This window comes from Rhinolophus hipposideros, assembly GCF_964194185.1.
Source record: "Rhinolophus hipposideros genome assembly, chromosome: 14".
Classification (NCBI taxonomy): Eukaryota; Metazoa; Chordata; class Mammalia; order Chiroptera; family Rhinolophidae; genus Rhinolophus; species Rhinolophus hipposideros.
Window position 1 is genome coordinate 43,486,601 of NC_138060.1, and position 18,524 is coordinate 43,505,124.

Below are 18,524 nucleotides of genomic sequence, written 5' to 3' on the forward strand. Positions count from 1 at the left end.
TCTAGGGATCTTTTCACAATTTCTATGATTTTGAGTGACTGAAGGGTAGCTCTATCTGCAGGTAGGAAGCTGGAGGCTGAAATGACGACCTACCGGTATAGGATTTTTCTAGCTATTGGACTCCTTGATTCTATGACAATTCCTGGTATACAAGTTTCCTGGTAAGTATTGAGCAAGCAGTGTGCACAATTATTTTATGAGTCTTGATAAAGTTGGGAGTTTCATGTTGAGAGCTAGAAGAGGTTTAGGGGGGTGGTAAGAATGCTTTTTTCTTGGTTAGTGGATATGCCATGGGCTTTATATCTTGTGTTGTCTTGGGGTAACTGAAGCCACTGTTGCCATGGAAAAGGATAACAATTCGAATGAGATAATTTAGAGTGGCCCATTGAAATCTGACTGGGCAGTCTCCTTCATGTACCAGAACTTGTATGTATGGCATTGCATGTATCTCTTCAGTTTCCTTCAACTGAAATGACAAATAAGTGAGAAACTAAATTGTTATTTGATGGCTTAATCTTTTTTTTTGGATGGCTTAATGTTAAAAAATTAATCTTGGTAAAAAAAATACTAAATAAGGAACAATTCAGAATTACTGAGTGATTATTTTAAAAGTGATTATTTGAATAGCATTTATATTGTAGCTGACGAATGTACAGGAATCTCAAAAACTTTTAATCCACTTTCTAAACATCAAAATTTCAGTCTAAACTCTGACAGCCAAAATTCTAAATGCAGTCTAATTCAGTCGTATAGAGTCTATTTCCAGTGATTTCTCACATTTGTAAACCTGTTACACATTGGTTTTACCTGCCATGAAACCCTTTCTATCACTTTTATAAAACACCACTTTCTATAGAAAGTGACTGGAAGAATCTAAAATTGTAAAATTGCACGTGCCTGAGCAGAAAACTCCAGTTTGGGGTTTTCTCCTAGGCGTGCCTAAACCAACCGACCTCTGCACCTAGTAGCAGGTAAATTGCCAGAAGCCCAAAGGAAAACCTTGCTGTGGGATTTGGATTTCTTTTTTCCCCTTAAACTGATCACTTTTTAGGAGGAGTTCCCGCTGCATTCTCTAGTCCAAACTCCTTGCCAAGACGTTACCATCTTTTTCACCAATTTGCCCCCTGCCCCTTTCCAAAAGCCCTTATTGGGAAGAACTTCCTCTCGTGACCCCTCCATTCCGTACAGTTCCAATCGCTCCCAGCGCCCCCCATCTCGGAACGGCTTCCCCTCTCCAGTCCAGGATCCAGGTCCCCTAACCACTTGAGAGAAAATTCACACCCCTCGCCCCCTTCCCTGCCGTCCCGAGGAGGCGCTGGGTGGAGGTGTGGGTGGGGAGGGGGCAAGGTTTCCCCGGGTGCCCTGTGTCCTCCTCGCGCCCTCCTCCCCCCAGAGGTGTGCAGGGGGAGGGGAGCACTGGTGGGTGGGACCGGGCTGGGTGGGGGAGGGGGGAGGGAGAAGGGGGAGGAGGAGGAGGAGGAGGAGTGTGTGTGCGAGCGTGTGCGGCTGGGGGAAGCCATTGCCTGTTTAATAGTTGCTGTTGCTGCACTTCCGCTTCTCTCCCAGCGAGAGAGAGACACGAGTGGCCAGGCCCAGCCGCAGCCGCAGCAGCAGCCGCCGCGGCGGCACGGAGCAGCCAGACACAAAGAGAGGTACGGGGATCCCCCCCGCTGCCCGCCGCCCCCCGGCCGCGTCGCCGGGCCTCGGGGACACCCCTCGCCGCCTCCCCGGACCCGCGCCGCCCGGGCCGCCCGGCACCGGGCTGGGGAGTGCTGAGAGGAACCCGGGAGCCACAGGGGTCCGGGGCCCGCCCGCGGGGGATGGGCAGAGACCCCAGGCCGCGTGGGGTCCGGGGGCCGCCCGCTTCGGGGGCGGGGGGCTGGCATCGTGCCTCGAACTGTCAGCGCTGCCCCGGGAGCCCCCCACTGGCCGCCTAGGGGGCCGGGAGCGGGGGAGGGGGAGTTGGGGGAGCCCCGTTTGCCCCTGGGGTGGGGACCCACGGGGATTTACCCCTTAGAGGCTGACTGGCTCATTGTTATCTCTTCAGTGAGGAGGCCGATCCCCCCCGCACACCGCCACCCCCACCAGGGGTGGCCATCGCGCGTGTGCTCAGGACCCCCGCCGCGGCCGCGCAGCCGGGAGTCCGGCGGCCGAGGGGCAGGCCCGCGGGGAGGGGCGTCGGGGCGCGGCGCTGGGGGACCTCGGGCCTGGTCGCCCCGGCCCCCCCACGCCGGCCTTTCCCTTCCCCCACACGGGCACCCTCTCCCCGCCTCCGTCCCCCCGTTTCGGCTTCCTCTGTTACTCCTCTTCGCCTCTCCTCTCTTCCCGACCTCGCCAAACTCTGCTCCCGGTCCCCGCATTCTCGCTCTGGCCACCCGTCCCCCGTGACCCCCGGAACACAGACAAAAACTCCCCCCGAAGCCGGCCGACCTCCGGGACCTTCCCTCCTGGCCCCGCGGAGGCTCCCGCGCCCCCGCCCTGCCCTTCTCAGCCTGCCAGGCTTCTCCCCTCCCAGCCCCGAGGGGAGCCCCCGGGGGGCGAGGGAGGGGCCGCTGGCTTTGCTTTTGACGGTTTTCCCATCGCATCCCCCCCCCCACTTGGGGCCAAAAATAAACAAACAAGCCGCGTCCAATTTGCACAAGCTTTAATGGGCCTGAAGACTTTGAAAAGCGAGTGGAGGGCTTTGGGCGACCGGGTGCACCCCTGACCTAAGCCCTCCTGACAGCACCCGAGTTCCTTATTTACACTGGCTGCAGGGTTGTGTTTGTTTTGTTTCCCTCACCCTGCAGGGGCTGTTTGCGGGGTGGGGTGGGGGGGTCGCTATGTCGGATGACGATTCGAGGGCCAGCACCAGCTCCTCCTCATCTTCGTCCTCCAACCAGCAAACCGAGAAAGAAACAAACACCCCCAAGAAGAAGGAGAGTAAAGTCAGCATGAGCAAAAACTCCAAACTCCTCTCCACCAGCGCCAAGAGGTACCGTACTTCCTACCCCCTGTCCCCCTGCAGGCTTCCTATTTCCCGAACCGCCTCTTGCTGCATTTGGTCTGCCTTCCAATGAGGAGGGTAGCTTAAATGCTCCTCATGATCTGTGTTCTTAAAAATGAAAGGGCCTTGGAAACCCTAATTATTTTTTTTTCTATTGCTTCTTTTTTCTTTTAATCATTGTCCACCTGCAGCTGTTGTGGCTTGTTTCTCTCTTTTCTTGTCGAAGTTTGTAAGACTCCTCATTACTTGTATTACTTATCCCCCCAATCTGATTTCAAATTATTTGTCCTGTTAATCACTAATCTGTGACCCTCCCCAAGGCTGTCATCACATTTAATTACTAATAACTGCCCAGACAACTCGATGGAAACGAATTCTGTTACCATCTTAACGTCCTCCTCACCTGTTGCACATATGATCGTTTTTGAAGAGCTTTCTTCCACAAATTGCATAAGGAATAATAACTCATGTTAGCAGGGTAAAAAATTTAATAGGTAGAGACAGAAGTTTTCGGATGGAGTTTAAATAGATTTTTCTGATATGGAGAGTTGAGGCAAATGAATCAATACTTGATGTAAAATGATAATTCTCTTCTGTTTAAGAAATTCAATTTACCAAATTTCAGGGAGACTTAAAATTTTTTCATGCTATTTCCTCTTGTGCTGTAAATTTTTTTTTGAAGTTGAAGTGGTGGCTCTTTTTCTTTACTCTTTTTCTCTTATGTCTGTGGAAGAAGCTACTTTTCCCCTTCATCATCCTTCAGTAATATTGTCTGATCCCCATGATCCTTAATCTATAGCAGATTCCTGGGAACCCCCATAGCTTCATCAATTCTTCTGCTCTCAGGAGGACAATCGTTAAACTTTAAAGTGGCAAACCAGAAAGATAGTAAGGAATCCAAATGATGGATTCGATAGGGATATCTTTCTTTAAAAGAATGTAAAGTAAAATGGAACATGAGGCTTTAGATCTTTCCACTGAGTAGTGAACCTGGAACTTGGAATTTGAAAGTCTGTTCTGTCATTTTCCCTGACTTGAAAACTGAAAAGTTGATAAAGTGCTTTGGTGACTTAGCCATGGGCAGATGAAGGAGTGACTTGAGCTTATTTTAAATAGTGTAGAAGTCTAGACTATTAAGTGGCAAGATGCCTTGGCAAGATTGGTCTCTTTTTCAGAGGGTTGGTTTGATTGCATCTCAGCTTCCCAGGAGTCCTAACCCGCCCTTATTGATTAGCCCAGTGCTGGTTCTCCCAGAACCTGGCATCTATCCTGCCCACTTTGGATGGGGCCTTTCTTAATCTGCTCCCCTCCGCCCCCATACACACACCTCCCTTCCAGGGTCTGGGCTCCTTGCTCCACACTGGGGCAGCTTTTGGCCTGACCTGACTAAGGCAGGATATTTGCTTTAGGTCATTAGTGTTTTTATATTTTGCTGGATATTCCTGGTGTACATGTATATATTTGGGGGTAAAAGCACAGGTTTCAGACAGAAAATAATCTGCTTTGTGTCAGCAAATTACAGAGGGAGATTTGTCACTAGACACAATTTATCTGCTTATGCCAAGGAAGTTAAAAACTTATTTGGAAATGACTGGGAAAGATGATAGGTGTAAAAAATAATGAAAGGTGGAAAGCTACAAACAGTAATTTTACCTATAAAGTTAACATCAGTTTTAGTTCCTCGGATATCTAGCTGAAACAGTGGCTGTTACTGTTAAAGCAGAGCTAAGGTTAATAGTAAAGGTAAAAAACGGAGAGGGACAGTGTATCTAGGACAGAATAAGGGGAAATTGATGTTAGTGGGATACTATAGAAGCGACTCTGAATTATATTGATTTGGAAGGCAGGTGTTGTCCGTACAATTGGAAGGAACCTGTATACCAGGAGATAGCGTTAAAAAGACAGATTGGCAGACAGATTCCAATAATAAACTGCATATTGGAAAGTGGTTTCTAGTCCACAGGTAGAGGAAAGCCCCCATTGAGAGTGATCTGGACAAGAATTACTCTGTGGAACATATGTATGAGTTACTCTTACAAATCTTTTGCCAGTATTCTGGAAATGGTGCAAATGTTTGTTATAGAGATAAAGTGCATAAAGCTGTCTGGTATCAACACTTTTTAGGTATTAAAGAAGCAACTACCTTTTCACCATCAGTTTGTAATAGAGGTTGGGGTGGCAAGAAGTGAAGTCACTGTCTATTTTTATACAGTATCCTTGGGGAGGATATTTTTGCCTATGTACATAGGTCTTAACATGCAATTATTCTAATATACGTTGAGTGGGTTGCGCCAAAAACGTATACTTTGGTTAATGTTGCTCAGTTCGCCATGATCAGAAGTGTCTGGATGCTGATGGTAACCACTTTGGGCACCTCTTGTAATAGCAGAAGTCAAACATGACTTGTATTCATCTTTTGTTATTGGTATATATTGAGTATTATATTTTTAATAAGAGTTTTCCTTTCTTGGAATGTGTATACATTTTTTTGGCACCCTCTGTATATGCAGGTAAAGAATCAGGAAACCAGGGTTCCAAACTTTTAGTGTAACATACAATAATGAATCAAACAGCAGGGATCTGAGTATCTCAAAACTGAAATGCTTATTGGTAGCAGTAGAATTTAGCAGGACACAGATGAGTAGACCTCCGTAGAGATTGTGAGCAAACCCCTTTCTAAAGTTGACCAGATTTGTAGGGGACAGAAAATGTTCTCCAATAGGAAGGTTTAAAAAACTTCCCCAATCACCATGCTTAAATTCTCTTTACCTACACCTGGAAAAAACAGTGTCTTCTAAAACCCATTTCCCTTCGCATCCAGCCAGCTTATCTTTCTACCCTCAGAAAACCTTTGGAAAGAGAAAAGTATCCATAGTGATTAAGATCGCCTTGGGGAGGAGGAGGGAGTTTTTTGTTTTTGGTTTTGGTTTTTTTTTACTGTGCTGCCTCCGCGAGTTGAAGTTAACACACAGCCCTTTAGGGCTTTATTGGAGAAGAGCAGGAAAGGTAGAAATAGAAGACACTGTTTCAAAGGCCTCAAACTTGGTCTTAATTGATTAATTGATGCTCTAAGCGCCTAGGTGAGTAGAAGACAAAGGCCAGGGCTTGGTGTGCACGGCCTGGTGGCGTCGGCCTAGGAGTGGGAGATGGAGCTCTTTGTGAGTCGTGGGTTGGTGTCGAGATGGAGAACTGGGGAGTCCCGGGTGCTGTGTTCAGCGTGGGATGGAGGAGGAGAGCGCAGACCCAAAGGAAGTTAGAGGAGGTACAGCAAAAGCAGGTCCGGAAAGGTGGGCCGAGGGTCCGAGCGAGCGTGCGGGACGCAGGCCGGGGCCGGTCCACCTGCGCGGGGGACGGGGTGTCCGTGCCCGAGCCCCGCGCGGCGTCGCGGCTGGAGGTTCCGGGGCGCGCTGGAGGCGTGCTGGGCAGTCGCCCGGGGCCCCGGCGCGGCTCTCCCCACCCCTGGCCCGCAACTTCTCCCCCGCGATCGGTGCGCACGGCCCGGGCCGTCGGGCGCGGGCTGGTGGGGGTGGGGAGCCCGGGCGGCCACCTGGAGGGATCCTCCCTGCGGCCTGCGCCGCCCCGGCACCCGGCGACGGCGGGCAGGTCCTGTAGGGCCCGAGGGGCCTCGCCGGGCGCGGCCATGTTGGCGTCGCCACGGAGAACCCGGGGCGGCCTAGGGGGGCGCCCTGCGGGCGGTGGGCTTGAGGACGTCCCGGGTGCGAGGGGCGGCCCGGGCGGGCCCCGAGGGGCGGGGGGCGGGGTCTGTGGGGCGCGTGCTTCCCACCCACGCGTTGGCTCTGAGTTCTCCGTTCGGGGACGTGAGGGGCAGGGAGGGATGAATGTACCCCGACACGGTCTAGTGCAATTCGGAAAACTAGTGTGCAAGTGAGAAGCTTTCAACCATTTCCCAAGTGGAAAACATCAAGAAATAGAACTGCCGTAGTGTGCGAGGCCAGATTCCAACCCACACGTTGCAGACGACAGCAGGAGACCCCAGCCCACCAACTCGCTGTCAGTGGGGGAAAAGTTTTTTCCTAAATGACGCACCTGAAGTGTTTGGTGTTAGTTTCCTCCTGCCTTAGGAGCATCCAGTTATCATGGCAGGAGGGTAGGTTTATCTGGCAGACCTATCCTTTACCGGTGGGAGGCTACCAGCACCTAAATGTCTCTTGTGTTTTCTCTCTCTCTTCCCTGACTCCAGGATTCAGAAGGAACTGGCAGATATCACTTTAGACCCTCCACCTAACTGCAGGTGAGCTTCCTTTCAAATTTGTTTCTTTTTAAAACTCTTCTAACCTTTATCTTGGGTTTTGTTTTCTTATACACTTGCTTTTATTCTTTAGTTAACGCTTGTTTGGTGCTAACGTCAAGTAACAGCTGAAATTTATTAACCTGAGTGTAATGGTTTCATGAGCCTCTGACAATCTCAGTTATATGTGGAAGAGAGGTAATAGATTTATTTGGAGCGGGCACTTTTACATGTATAAAAACCTGTCAAGTGAATTTAAAGATGTACGTTTGCCTAAATTTGGATCATTCATATGTCATTAAGGATGATGTAAAACCTTTTAGATGCTCAGCTACATTTCGGCTTAGGGAATTGCTTTGCTATATAATGTTACTCACATTCTTTACTAGGAGAACATAGAGTTAAACACTGGATCCTTGAACTTTTTCCATAATGTATAAGTTTAGTGTTGGGCTTTTGGCAGACCAATTTAGGAAATAATTTGTGGCTTTGATAAAAAGGTTTTAAGTTTTATAGATTTAAACTCTTCCGTTGGGGTGTTTTCCTCTATTGCTTTACTTGGATTGTATACAGTACGTATGTGTGTTTCACTTTCAAAACAGTGCGATACCAGTTCTCAAAGGATTGTTGTTGAGTACTTGATTTTATTTAGAATAGCCATTTTGCTACTATTGAGTCAGGGTGGAAAACAACTTTACTAAGTCAACAGTAAAGTGAGGAAGGAGTTGTTATGTTATAACAACCAATAATTTAAGGGAAAGTAATTGTTTGGTTCTTCTACTCCCATTAAAATTAAGAATAACATTTAACTTAATTCTCAGTTCTCAGGATTGACATTGGAATGAGATGTGAGATTTCAGAAGTGTGCTAAACATATAGTAGGTAGGGGTAGAAGAAGTTGCCGACAAGAAAATATTCAGTGGCCATACTCAGAATATAAAACGAACTTGTGGAAATATTCAGGTTGAAAAGCTAAGTGAAATATTTTGCTTATTAACACTGAACTTTCTAAACTATGATTAATGGATTAAGTGGAAACTTTAATATTGCCATTTTGGTTATTACATATGTTCTTAATGCTGGTCAGGTGTGGAGCATTCTTTGGTAAAATTTTGTCCTGTTTTGTAAGGAAAGTGATTTTGAATTTGAAATTCTTTATAGTTTGTAACTGAACCACTCATTCTTGAGAATTTCTTTCCTGGCTGTTAAGAAACTTTTCAGACTTTGGAGAAAGTGGAGAAGTAGGTAAGGCTTAGTTAGGGCTGTGATATTTTCCTTTTTTATTTTAGTGGAATCATTTAGGTAGAAGCCTGGAGCTTCCCTTGGTTGGTTGTGTTGAATCCCTGGGCATTCCCCATGCTAGATCTGTAGTTACTGCCTGTTAGGTGTTGTGTCTCTTCCATTTGTCTCGTGAGTTCAGGCAGCTTTAGCTGATAATTATAAAGTTTTCAAAGCATGGTTTAGAACTGATAATATTTATCAAAACACTCGATGACTTCCTTGCAAATAAGGGCAATCAAATTAAAAAATTGTAAATAACTTTATGGGATTAATTACTTTTTAAAAATAGGACAAGTACACTTTAGTTTCATACCGTTTTAACTGAGTTTAGGTTTGAGAGATTTGTGCTGCTGAACATGTACCGTGTTTCCCCGAAAATAAGACCAGATCTTATATTAATTTTTGCTCCAAAAGACACATTAGGGTTTATGTTCAGGGGATGTCATCCTGAAAAATCATGCTAAGGCTTATTTTCTGGTTAGGTCTTTTTTTCGGGGAAGCACGGTAGAATTTTTAATCCTTGGAAAACACTCCTGATTAATCTCTTCAAGGTGAAACCTTTACACGTTACCTGTGATCAGGTGAAGTACCAAACTGGGTGGTTATTGGGTGGTTGGTGGTGAGGAGACAAACTTCAACATACTTACATTTTGAGAAAACACAGGGCATCTTTATTTTACAAGAGAATGTACATTGTGTTGACTTCTAAAAGTAAAGACTGCTCTATTTTCTGAAGGTATTTTCTAGTAGAGCTGTTTAAGAAACATGAATTACAGTTTCTGCTTTTGGTTGGTTTAGTAGTGTTACTGACTTAATGTTATACAGTAGTTTCAATATTCAGCTTATAAAATGATTGTGGTTTTATGTTTATGTTGGTACCTTCTGAGATTGAACTATTTAATATTTTAATGTACATTATTGTTGGAGGTAGAAATGGATAATTTAGTGTGGGGATACTTTTTGAAGTTAGCTTCCAAAGAAAATGTTATGAATTAAATGACACATTGGGTGCATGCATGTTTGTTTTTTTAATAATTTTTTAAATCAAGCTCATTGTGAGAGCGTGATGGCCTGGTTTTTAATGAAATTGTAAATTCATCAACTGTAAATTATTTTGAGTGTATTAAATAATTGGATTTCAATTAATGTAGCTTGTGTATTAACCCTTTGTAGGACTGCCTTTTTTCAACCAGTATTCAGTGTGTAGTTTTAAATTTAAACACATTTCTTTATTAAAATGTAGCAGTTGCCATATAGTAACCTCTCAAACAGTCGATTATTACAAATCATTGTGAGAATTGTTTCTCTTAAAGATGCACTGCTTTTGTTCACTAATTTTAGCACTATACTTGGCAAAAATATTTGGCTTTCAAGATACTGAACTTCAAAACTTGTGTGAAATGCAACTGCTAAATATGTTAAAATGTAAAGTTAAAGCCTCAATGTTGTATATTGAGTAGATTTTAAGTGAGTATTTAAAAATTGCTCTATATTGCTACATAAATCAAATTCTTTGGTATCTCTGAGTTATTTGGTTATATGTGCATATACAGATAAAATAGTCTCCCAATTCACGTACTATGCATTTGGTTAGGCTATATATTCCCTGCATTTTGGCTCTATTCGTTTAGGAAAAACATATTTTCTTAACTACTATAGTGATTTCCTAAAGCATGCCCTATCTTGGATTGTAAAATCATGCCTTTAAGATAGCTGGTGAACTCGGGGCCATTAGAGTCAGTTTTGCAGCTGTTATTTATAGCTTAGGGCTCAAGCTGTGCTAAATTGACTAGTTATAGCTGTATAACTAATCTGTAGACATAAATGTTTGTAGACAGTATGTCTGTACATAATAAATGATATATTTTGCTCAAGTCCTTTAAACTTCAGATTTTACTTAATGGATATGTTTGTATTATGAGTGAACAAGTCATATAGCAACTTGAAACATAAAAATTCAGATGTGGGGCTGCTATTTTAGGATAAAATGTCTTTCAGAAGTCATGAAACATTTCAAGCATGGTAGAGAATAATAAAAATAAATTTTCCTTATATATGACTTTGTTACATTTTGACCATTATTTTTCTGTTTCCTAAGTATGTAAACCTAAGTCAATGCTTTTTATTTTTCTGGGAGAACTTATGTAATCAGATACAGTTGGTTTTAAGTTTTTACGGCTAAGTCATACATTCTTGAAGATGACTTAAAGGCTAAAGTGAAGAGCATTTTTAAAAAATGTAATGCATTTGAGCAGTTAAATTTTCTCAACCTCCTTTTCCTCAATTACTAAAAGGGCCTAGCTTTTGCCTGGCTTGCCTACCTCATAGTGTTGTAAAGTTCAAATGAGATTAGAGTTTTCTGTCTGTTAGCCTGTGATAGTGTTAGAATTGCCCATTTAGCTCCTCTAGATAGCTCATCTTTTTTTTTTTTTAAACCAACATTGCCTTTTATCACTTGTATTTTAAATACAATTTTAAGCCATTGCACAATAATGAACAATGTATGTTTTTGAAAAGTCGAAATGCAGAAGTTCTGGAATAAAGAGTGAAAGATCCATGACGTCTCATCCTGTCCTTTGCAGAGATGCTTTAGGTTAGCACTCACTGTGTGTGTCCTCCCAGTTTCTGTGAATTTCCGTTGTTGTATTTTTCTGGTTTTACAAATCCTCCTGGAATCAGTGGTAATAGTACTGAGATGTCAGTTTAGAAGTCTCAGGCTGCTAACCTGGAGTGAAAAGCGATCCTGTCCTTGCAACAGTAATGGCATCTCATCCCAGTTTAGCATGTTTTAAATGTTTTTGGGTATAAGAAATGGGTTCTACAGAAGTCGTCTTTTACAGAATCCTGTGTCATCTCACTTGGTGACAAATACCCTTTAATGTATCTTTAATTCATCTGATGTTACTATATGCATTAAGGATATAATATGACTGCCATCTGCATCTTCAGTTTCATTATGATTTTCACTTGCAGAGCAACCACTGTAGTGTGCTTGCCTTTGTGTGCACAAAGGCAGTGTTGAAAAATAGTGAGAACCAGGAGACTGGAATGTCCATACAATCAAAATAGCACCCCAACCAGGGTCAAGTTGCTGGAAATTAGATCATCAGCTGGGGCCTGAGTGGGTAGGAAGGAAGGAAGGAAATCTATCCAGAAGTGAAATCCTTACTAAATGAGTAGGAACTCTCGTGGCCTTTGTGTTTACCAAAAGACCATGTTTCTGGGTTACAAAACCATAATAGTGGTTGTTCCTCAAAAGGCTAAACTGAATTACCATATGACCCAGAAGTTCTACTCCTAGGTATATACCTGAAAGGATTGAAAACAGACTCAAACACGTGATTATCAGTGTTCACAGAGGCATTATTCATAATAGCCAAAAACAGGAAACAAGTATCTATCAACAGATGAGTGCATAAACAAAATGTAGTATAGACATAAAATGGAATATTATTCAGCCACAAAATGAAATGAAGTTTTGGTACATGCTACAACATGGATGAACCTTGAAAATGTTATACTAAGGGAAACAAGCCAAACACAAAAGGACAGATAGCTGTATGGACTACCCTTACATGAAATATCTAGAATAGTCGTGTTCGTAGAGTCAGATTAGAAGTTTTCAGCAGCTTGGGGAAAGGGGAGAATGGGCAGTTATTTCTTACTGGGTATAGTTTCTCCTTAGGGGTGATGAAAATTTTGGAAACAAATAGCGGTGATGGTTCCACAAGAGTGTGAATGTAATTAATGGCACTGAATTTTACACTTAAAAATGACTAAAATGGCAAACTTTGTTAACATATTTTACCAAAATAAAAAAGGTAACATTTTAACAGTGGTATCTTTTTTATTTTTATCAATATATTGAGGGAAAAATGCTTATAGCTTAGGAGACAACACTTTACAGTATTTAGGGATTCTCATAAGGGATACTAATGTTAAATTCCTGTCACAAACTAAGAGTGCCTGTTACATGTGAAGAGTCACTGCCTTCAAGGAGTTTATAATCTATACGGGTGGTAAGAAATGCATGCACTGATTTCGAAATAGTACATGGAAACTTGGAATTGTACTTGAAATAGTATTTGGAAAGTAATGCACGCGACATGTTTTAAGGTTCAAAGGAGTGAGAACTCACTTTGACGTAGGTGTGAAGAGCATCTGTCCCCAGTTTTATTCGGTTGATTCTTTCCCAATAGACTTTAAGTTCCTCGAGAGCAGGGATTGTGTTTTTGCATCCCTACAGTGTCCAAGAAAGAATAGAAAAACAATACATATTTGTTAAAACACCAACTCGAAAACCTAATTTGGGTCTGATGGTTTAATGGAATGTCTTCATTACTCTCTTCAGAAAATAATGGAAAGAGCTGGGGAAATTGCTGTCACATTTTACAGCTGCCCGTTGCTGGCAGTCTTTCTGAGTTGGCACCCAAGCAGTTTTGGCAATTTTCACCTTTCCGGAATCACAGAGCAGCTCTCCACTATAGTGTGATATAAAAGACGTGATCGTGCTGCAGGCTAGATTGAAAAGATGTATGAAGAAAATACCAATACCTTTGATTTGCATGTTTTGACATTATAAGGTTACTGTTGGCCAACAAGTGAGTGTGGGTTTAGGGGTGCTAAGTAAATTGGGATTCCTAGAGACGTTCCCTAAAATCCTAAAGCTATTCTAGATAGTTGGTTATGTTAGAGATGCTGGCACTGGCCTGAGACATCTGACACATTCCCCATCATCAGTGGAGTGAAACAGGGTTTCATAATAAGCCCATTCTTATTCAGCCTCTCGTTTGCAGCCATGCTCTGAAGTGAAACAAAAGACCTAGTAAATGGTGTCAGAATATGCTTCTAATCCTCTGGGAAACTTCCTACTCTGTAGGCTAAGAAGCTCATCAAAGCCCCTTGCTTGAGAAATGTAATCCAGGAACTGTTGCACGTCAATGGCTCTTTTCTTAAAACATATATGTGAGTGATTATGGATTGTTTGTAGAGTCCATGCCACACTGTATAGAGATAAACCTGTAAAAGGCCTAGGTGATGTCTCACTCCAGTCAGGAAAGTCCTGAAGCCAGCATTTTCAAATGCAGAACATAATTGAAAGTTGTCACTGGGTTACGCTATCTGGAGCAATGTACTGTTCACTGATACTTTTAACAAAATAGTCAAAAACCGAATTCTGCCTGCTTTTTAAAGAATCTGAACAAGACAAAGTGAAATGCCAGGGCAAAATAAAGGGACTGGTATTGGCATTATCCAGCTCGTATATAGAATTCAGCAGTGCATTTGCCACAGATGTCATGTCTGACTTGTCTGTAGTTAGTGTAGTTAGTAAATTTTAGTAAATTTTAAATAGTAATCAATGGAGAGGTCCTGTAGGGTCTACCAGCATTGAAATGATGATCACTATGTGTAATGCCAGGACACTGGGTGTTTGTATCTATTTAAATTGATAGATGAAAAATCGATGTGTGATGGACTCTGGTAAGTTCAATAGGAAAAGATTTGAAGCACATTTTCAAATAGCAATAAATAGAGCTCAGCTTGGAATGGTCTTAGAGAAAAGTTTTAGATAGGATACAGCTCAAAAAGTCAGGATTATAATCAGAAAGCAGTGTTGTACAAGAGTGACAGCAGCATGACTAAATCAAATCACATTTTAAAAAAAATATTAGCGTGTCTCCTGTGTGCTAACCACTGCTCTGTCTGTGGGTGAGTAAAACAGACATGGCCTCTGGCTTGTGGAGCTTGAATTTTAGTGGGCAATACAGACAACAACCAAGCAAAAAGGATTAGTAACTACAAATTATGTTGGCTAGGAGGAGAGAAATTAACAGTGCCATGATGGAGAATAATTGGGGGAGGAGGTGTTACTTAGAGAAGCTTAACAAGACACGAAGGCAAAGACAGATGAGAAGAAAGGAGCTAGCTTTGCGAAAAGGACAGGAAGAACTTCCCAGACCCAGCACAAACACAGAGCCCTGAGGTGCGGAGGGTCACGTGATGCGGGACCGTGTAAACCATGGTAGAGAGTGGATTTCATTCTAAGAACAGTGGGAAGCCATTCAAGGTTTTAAAGCAGGGAAGTGACATTATTCAGTGATGATTTAAAAGTCTTTTCCCATCCTACATGCTAAGTGGAAAATAGCTGGGAGAAAGGCACAAGTAGACAAAAGGAGACCAGAAAGGAGGGGAGAGTATTGGTCTATTCCAGTGGTAGCTAGGATTGAGGTGGTGGCAGTGGAGATGAGGTTAGAACACGTGGAGCTGTTATGAATTGCCTATGGGAGATGAGAGACAGGACTCAAACTTCTGTGGTTGTAGCATTTAGGTAGATGATAGTGATATTTTACTGATAGAAGACTGGAATAGGGTGTGTGTGTGTTGGGATGAGAGCAGCGTAAGTCCTTTTGGATATGTTAGGTTTGAGATATGCTAATGAGGCATCCAAATAAAGGTGTTAAATAGAGGTCAGATACAGGTAGTTGGAGCTAGAGGATATATTTTGAACTCGAGATAAATATAAGCTTGAGATACATGCATATACATGTGGAACACGTCAATATACAGAGGCCTTTGAATGTCTGGGGAATGGCTCTAGCTCACCTCAAAAGGAACCGTGTTGGGAGAAGACGGCCCGTGTTGGAGACTTGGACCTCTAGCATTTAGAGGTTGTGTAGTCTAAAGGAGACGCCAGCAAAGGAAACAGAGAAAAGGGAAACCAAGCAAGTTGGTGTCAGAAAGCGGTGAGTGGAAAGTATTTTGAGTTGAGTTGTCATTAACTCTGGAATAATGCTGTGCGGTGGAAAAAGATGAAGACCAGTAAGAAACCATTGGATTTTACACCTTGAAATTTGCTGACATCACAAGACAGATCCAGTGTAGAGACGATGCACAAGAGGGGATGATTTTCAAGAAAGAAAAGGCATTTATTTGTGTTACGCTTCCCAACTCGAAGATTTCATTGTGTTTATCCAGAGGAGGGATTGAATGTCATCTGATTTTTACACTTTAGGGCAGAATTTCATTGTGTATATAATTTTTCGTGGGAGAGGTTCTGTATTTATTAATGGCTTCTCCTTTTTTTTAAAAATGGTTTCCTCTTCTCTACCTCCAGAAAAACTTAACTTCTGCTTTACTAGATTCAATTCCTTGCGATCTTACGGCTAACATTGTAGTGTGGGTACCTCAACTAAATAATGCCAAGACGTAATGATATTACGTCTTGATGAATCCCTTTTGCAGGGCTTAGTTTAAAAAATACTAGGGAGTGGGAAGATTGGAAAATCAGTAAATTGCTGTTGCCATCCTTAAAGTTTTTTATGTGCTTGGATTTACATTGACCTTCATACTCTGTTCATACTCGTGAGTGCACTAGAATGAATGGGTACATGTGTTTACTTGTAGCAGAGCTCGAGTTATTCATCATATTCAATTTTTTTTCATCCTTTCAAGATTGGCTGTTATGTTGATACTTTGCATTGATTAAATGTACCTGGAACTCTTAAAGCATCATCTTTCCAATCTATAAATCATGTTTTATTAATTTGTTTCAGATTATCCCAGGTACTCTGGTCTTGCTTAATTTGATAATTCAGTTTCTCCCTTTGAGATTGGTTTAATCAAGACGCAAATGTGTAAGTTACACACAGTAAGCTGGGGGGCAATAAGATACCTAGAGTCATTGCTGGATGTGGTTAACAGTTTCATACAAGAGAATGTCCCACGATGTTTCTCTTAGTACTTCCCACCTGAGCAGTTATGCGTGCATAGCAGCTTTTGCATAAAAATTCAGACACCAGATTCCATTCAAATTCTGAGTGTAGGGGATTTGGGTGAAAGAGTTGCACAAACATCCCATGTGATTTAGCTGGTGTCTTTTTATTCACATCACAAAAGTTATCAGTCAAGACACTACATTTTCAGTCTCAAAAATACGGTATATTTTATTGACATGAACTTTCTTTAAAAGTGCGTTCTTTGGGCTATTGAATTTCTTTTGACATTTTCCAACAACGAGAGGTTATCTTCCAGTATGCCTTTACAAAAAATAAATACTTGGAGGAGAAATTATGTCTGATATCTTACTCGAATAACTTTGACAAATTTCTAAATTTTGTCACTGGGTGAGATGAAGACAGCCAGGAAATTGTGTCTCTTGGGCAAGTCAGTGAACCAGACTCGTGAAGGGACAGCAGAGCTCTGTGAGCATTAAGGGTAGAATTAATTAGTTAGAATCACAAAAGTGTTAGGTACTGCCAGAGGGAATCAAATGATAACATGTGGGACCACAAATGTTTTGGCTACATAGGAACTTTGTTTCCCAAATAACTTAAATGTCTCCTACCACCATTCGTAACCCTTCCTCCTCTAATGGCAGTACATCTCAAGTTTTTTAAGGTAATTTATTGGAATTGGCGTTATAAAATTTTATTTCTTTGCAGACTTTGCTAGAACACATTTATCCTAAAGACAAGGAGATTATTGAATTGGTGTATGTCAGAAATTCTAAAAGAAAACACTTGTTTTATAACAAGCAACCAGGAGGATTTCTTATAAACATAATGGATAACTTTCCTGTAACCTAAGTAAATATTTCAAAACAAATGTATGTGAAGTGATTATAGTAACGTGTGAGTGTGAGCGGAGACTGGCAGTAAAAATAGCAGTATCATGTTAATAGTATAGGATTCTGCTTTGGCCTTGGTCCTTTTTCTGAGTAGCTCTCTCAGCGAAAGTCCTCAGAATGCATAGCTTCATTCTTTAGGTAGACTAGTAGGTCCCCCCGCCCCCATGTTTCTTCTTCATAGCTTAGTATCATGAGATGTTTTCACATCCAAAGTACGTGTATTACATAGTAAACGTTGTCAAGCGATAGGGACCAGTCATAAAATAAATCATGTCCAGGACACAATTCTTATTAGAACTGAAATTTGAAATTGGTTTCTGTGCTGTCTTGCCACACTGCTGGACTGTGTAGATACAGAGATTTCTAGTATCACTACATTTTACTGTAACTATTCACATTTATACATGTATATTGGGAGGAAATTCTATATGTAGTACCTGCAAGTTAAACACATAATTGTGAAAAAAGTAAAAAGCTATTAAGGTCTTGGGGACTAAATTAATTTTTATGATGGAAATTTTGTAGCTGGGAAGGACTGGATGCCCCTCCTCTGTCTCTGTGTCCTGTTTATTATGAGGTGTGTATTGATAAGTGAATTTTTATCAATTGTCTCCATTTTGTCTCCAAAGAGTGGTGTGCTGTTTCTCTGTTTCTTTTTCCAGAGCCATTCCTAAAACCTTTCTACATTTAGTGGATTGTTTCGGTCCAGCTTGCATTTAAATCCAAAGATTTAAACTTCCCAACATTGTAGTAAGCCCCTCCAGAGCAGTCATCTTCCAGTTCTGAAGCTCCTCTGATATATGACAAACCCCTAAGGTGGCGCAAGGTTTGGGGAGGATAACATTTACTAATTGTCATTTGATCTGGAGGGACTATCTTGTTTAGTGGGCTAGTAAGTCAACTCTCAGGATGCCTAATGATGTTACTACAGGCTTAATTTGCATTTTCCTTTCTGGTTGAAATCAGACAGTTCATTCTTGTGTTTCTGGCTTTCTCCCACCCTGGTTTGCTCCCTCTCCTTCCTTTTTCTTAAGGAAAAAAAAAACTTAGCCAGTTAAGTGAAGTTTTCTCAGAAATTTCTTCTGGACATGCTCACTAGAGACAGAAGACAGTTTGTGACACTTGACATGTCTGGAAGAGATAGGATTGCATGTACCTAGGCTGTCTATATGAATTGTTATGACTTAAACTTTGAAGGTATGATTCATTCCTCAACAGGTATTTACCAAGCCCCCTAGATTTGTAATTATCTTCTTTGAACGCGTTTTTAAAATATATAACATTTGCATCATGAGAATGTCTGCATTAATAACAGATTTTTGTTTGTTCCAGTTAAATCTTATTACTAGTTTTGCAAGTGTATTTGTTGAGGCCCAGCAGCA

The 18,524-nt window shown here is 42.0% G+C and overlaps 1 protein-coding gene across 2 annotated transcripts in view; it reads left to right on the forward strand.

Annotated features, from left to right (window-relative positions):
• Positions 1-1,466: 1,466 nt before the first annotated feature.
• Positions 1,467-18,524, forward strand: part of LOC308507799 (ubiquitin-conjugating enzyme E2 E1) — a gene marked incomplete at its 3' end in the record, with an annotated part of 60,834 nt that continues 43,776 nt past the window's right edge. Inside the window, exons 1-3 of one of the 2 annotated variants that reach the window (XM_081073429.1) lie at positions 1,467-1,652; positions 2,790-2,974; positions 7,188-7,238. In XM_081073429.1, the coding sequence (XP_080929555.1) occupies positions 2,823-2,974; positions 7,188-7,238 (203 nt within the window). In that variant the 5' untranslated portion in view covers positions 1,467-1,652; positions 2,790-2,822. The remainder of the gene's footprint in view (positions 1,653-2,789; positions 2,975-7,187; positions 7,239-18,524) is intronic. The other variant, XM_081073428.1, reaches the window with a different exon arrangement.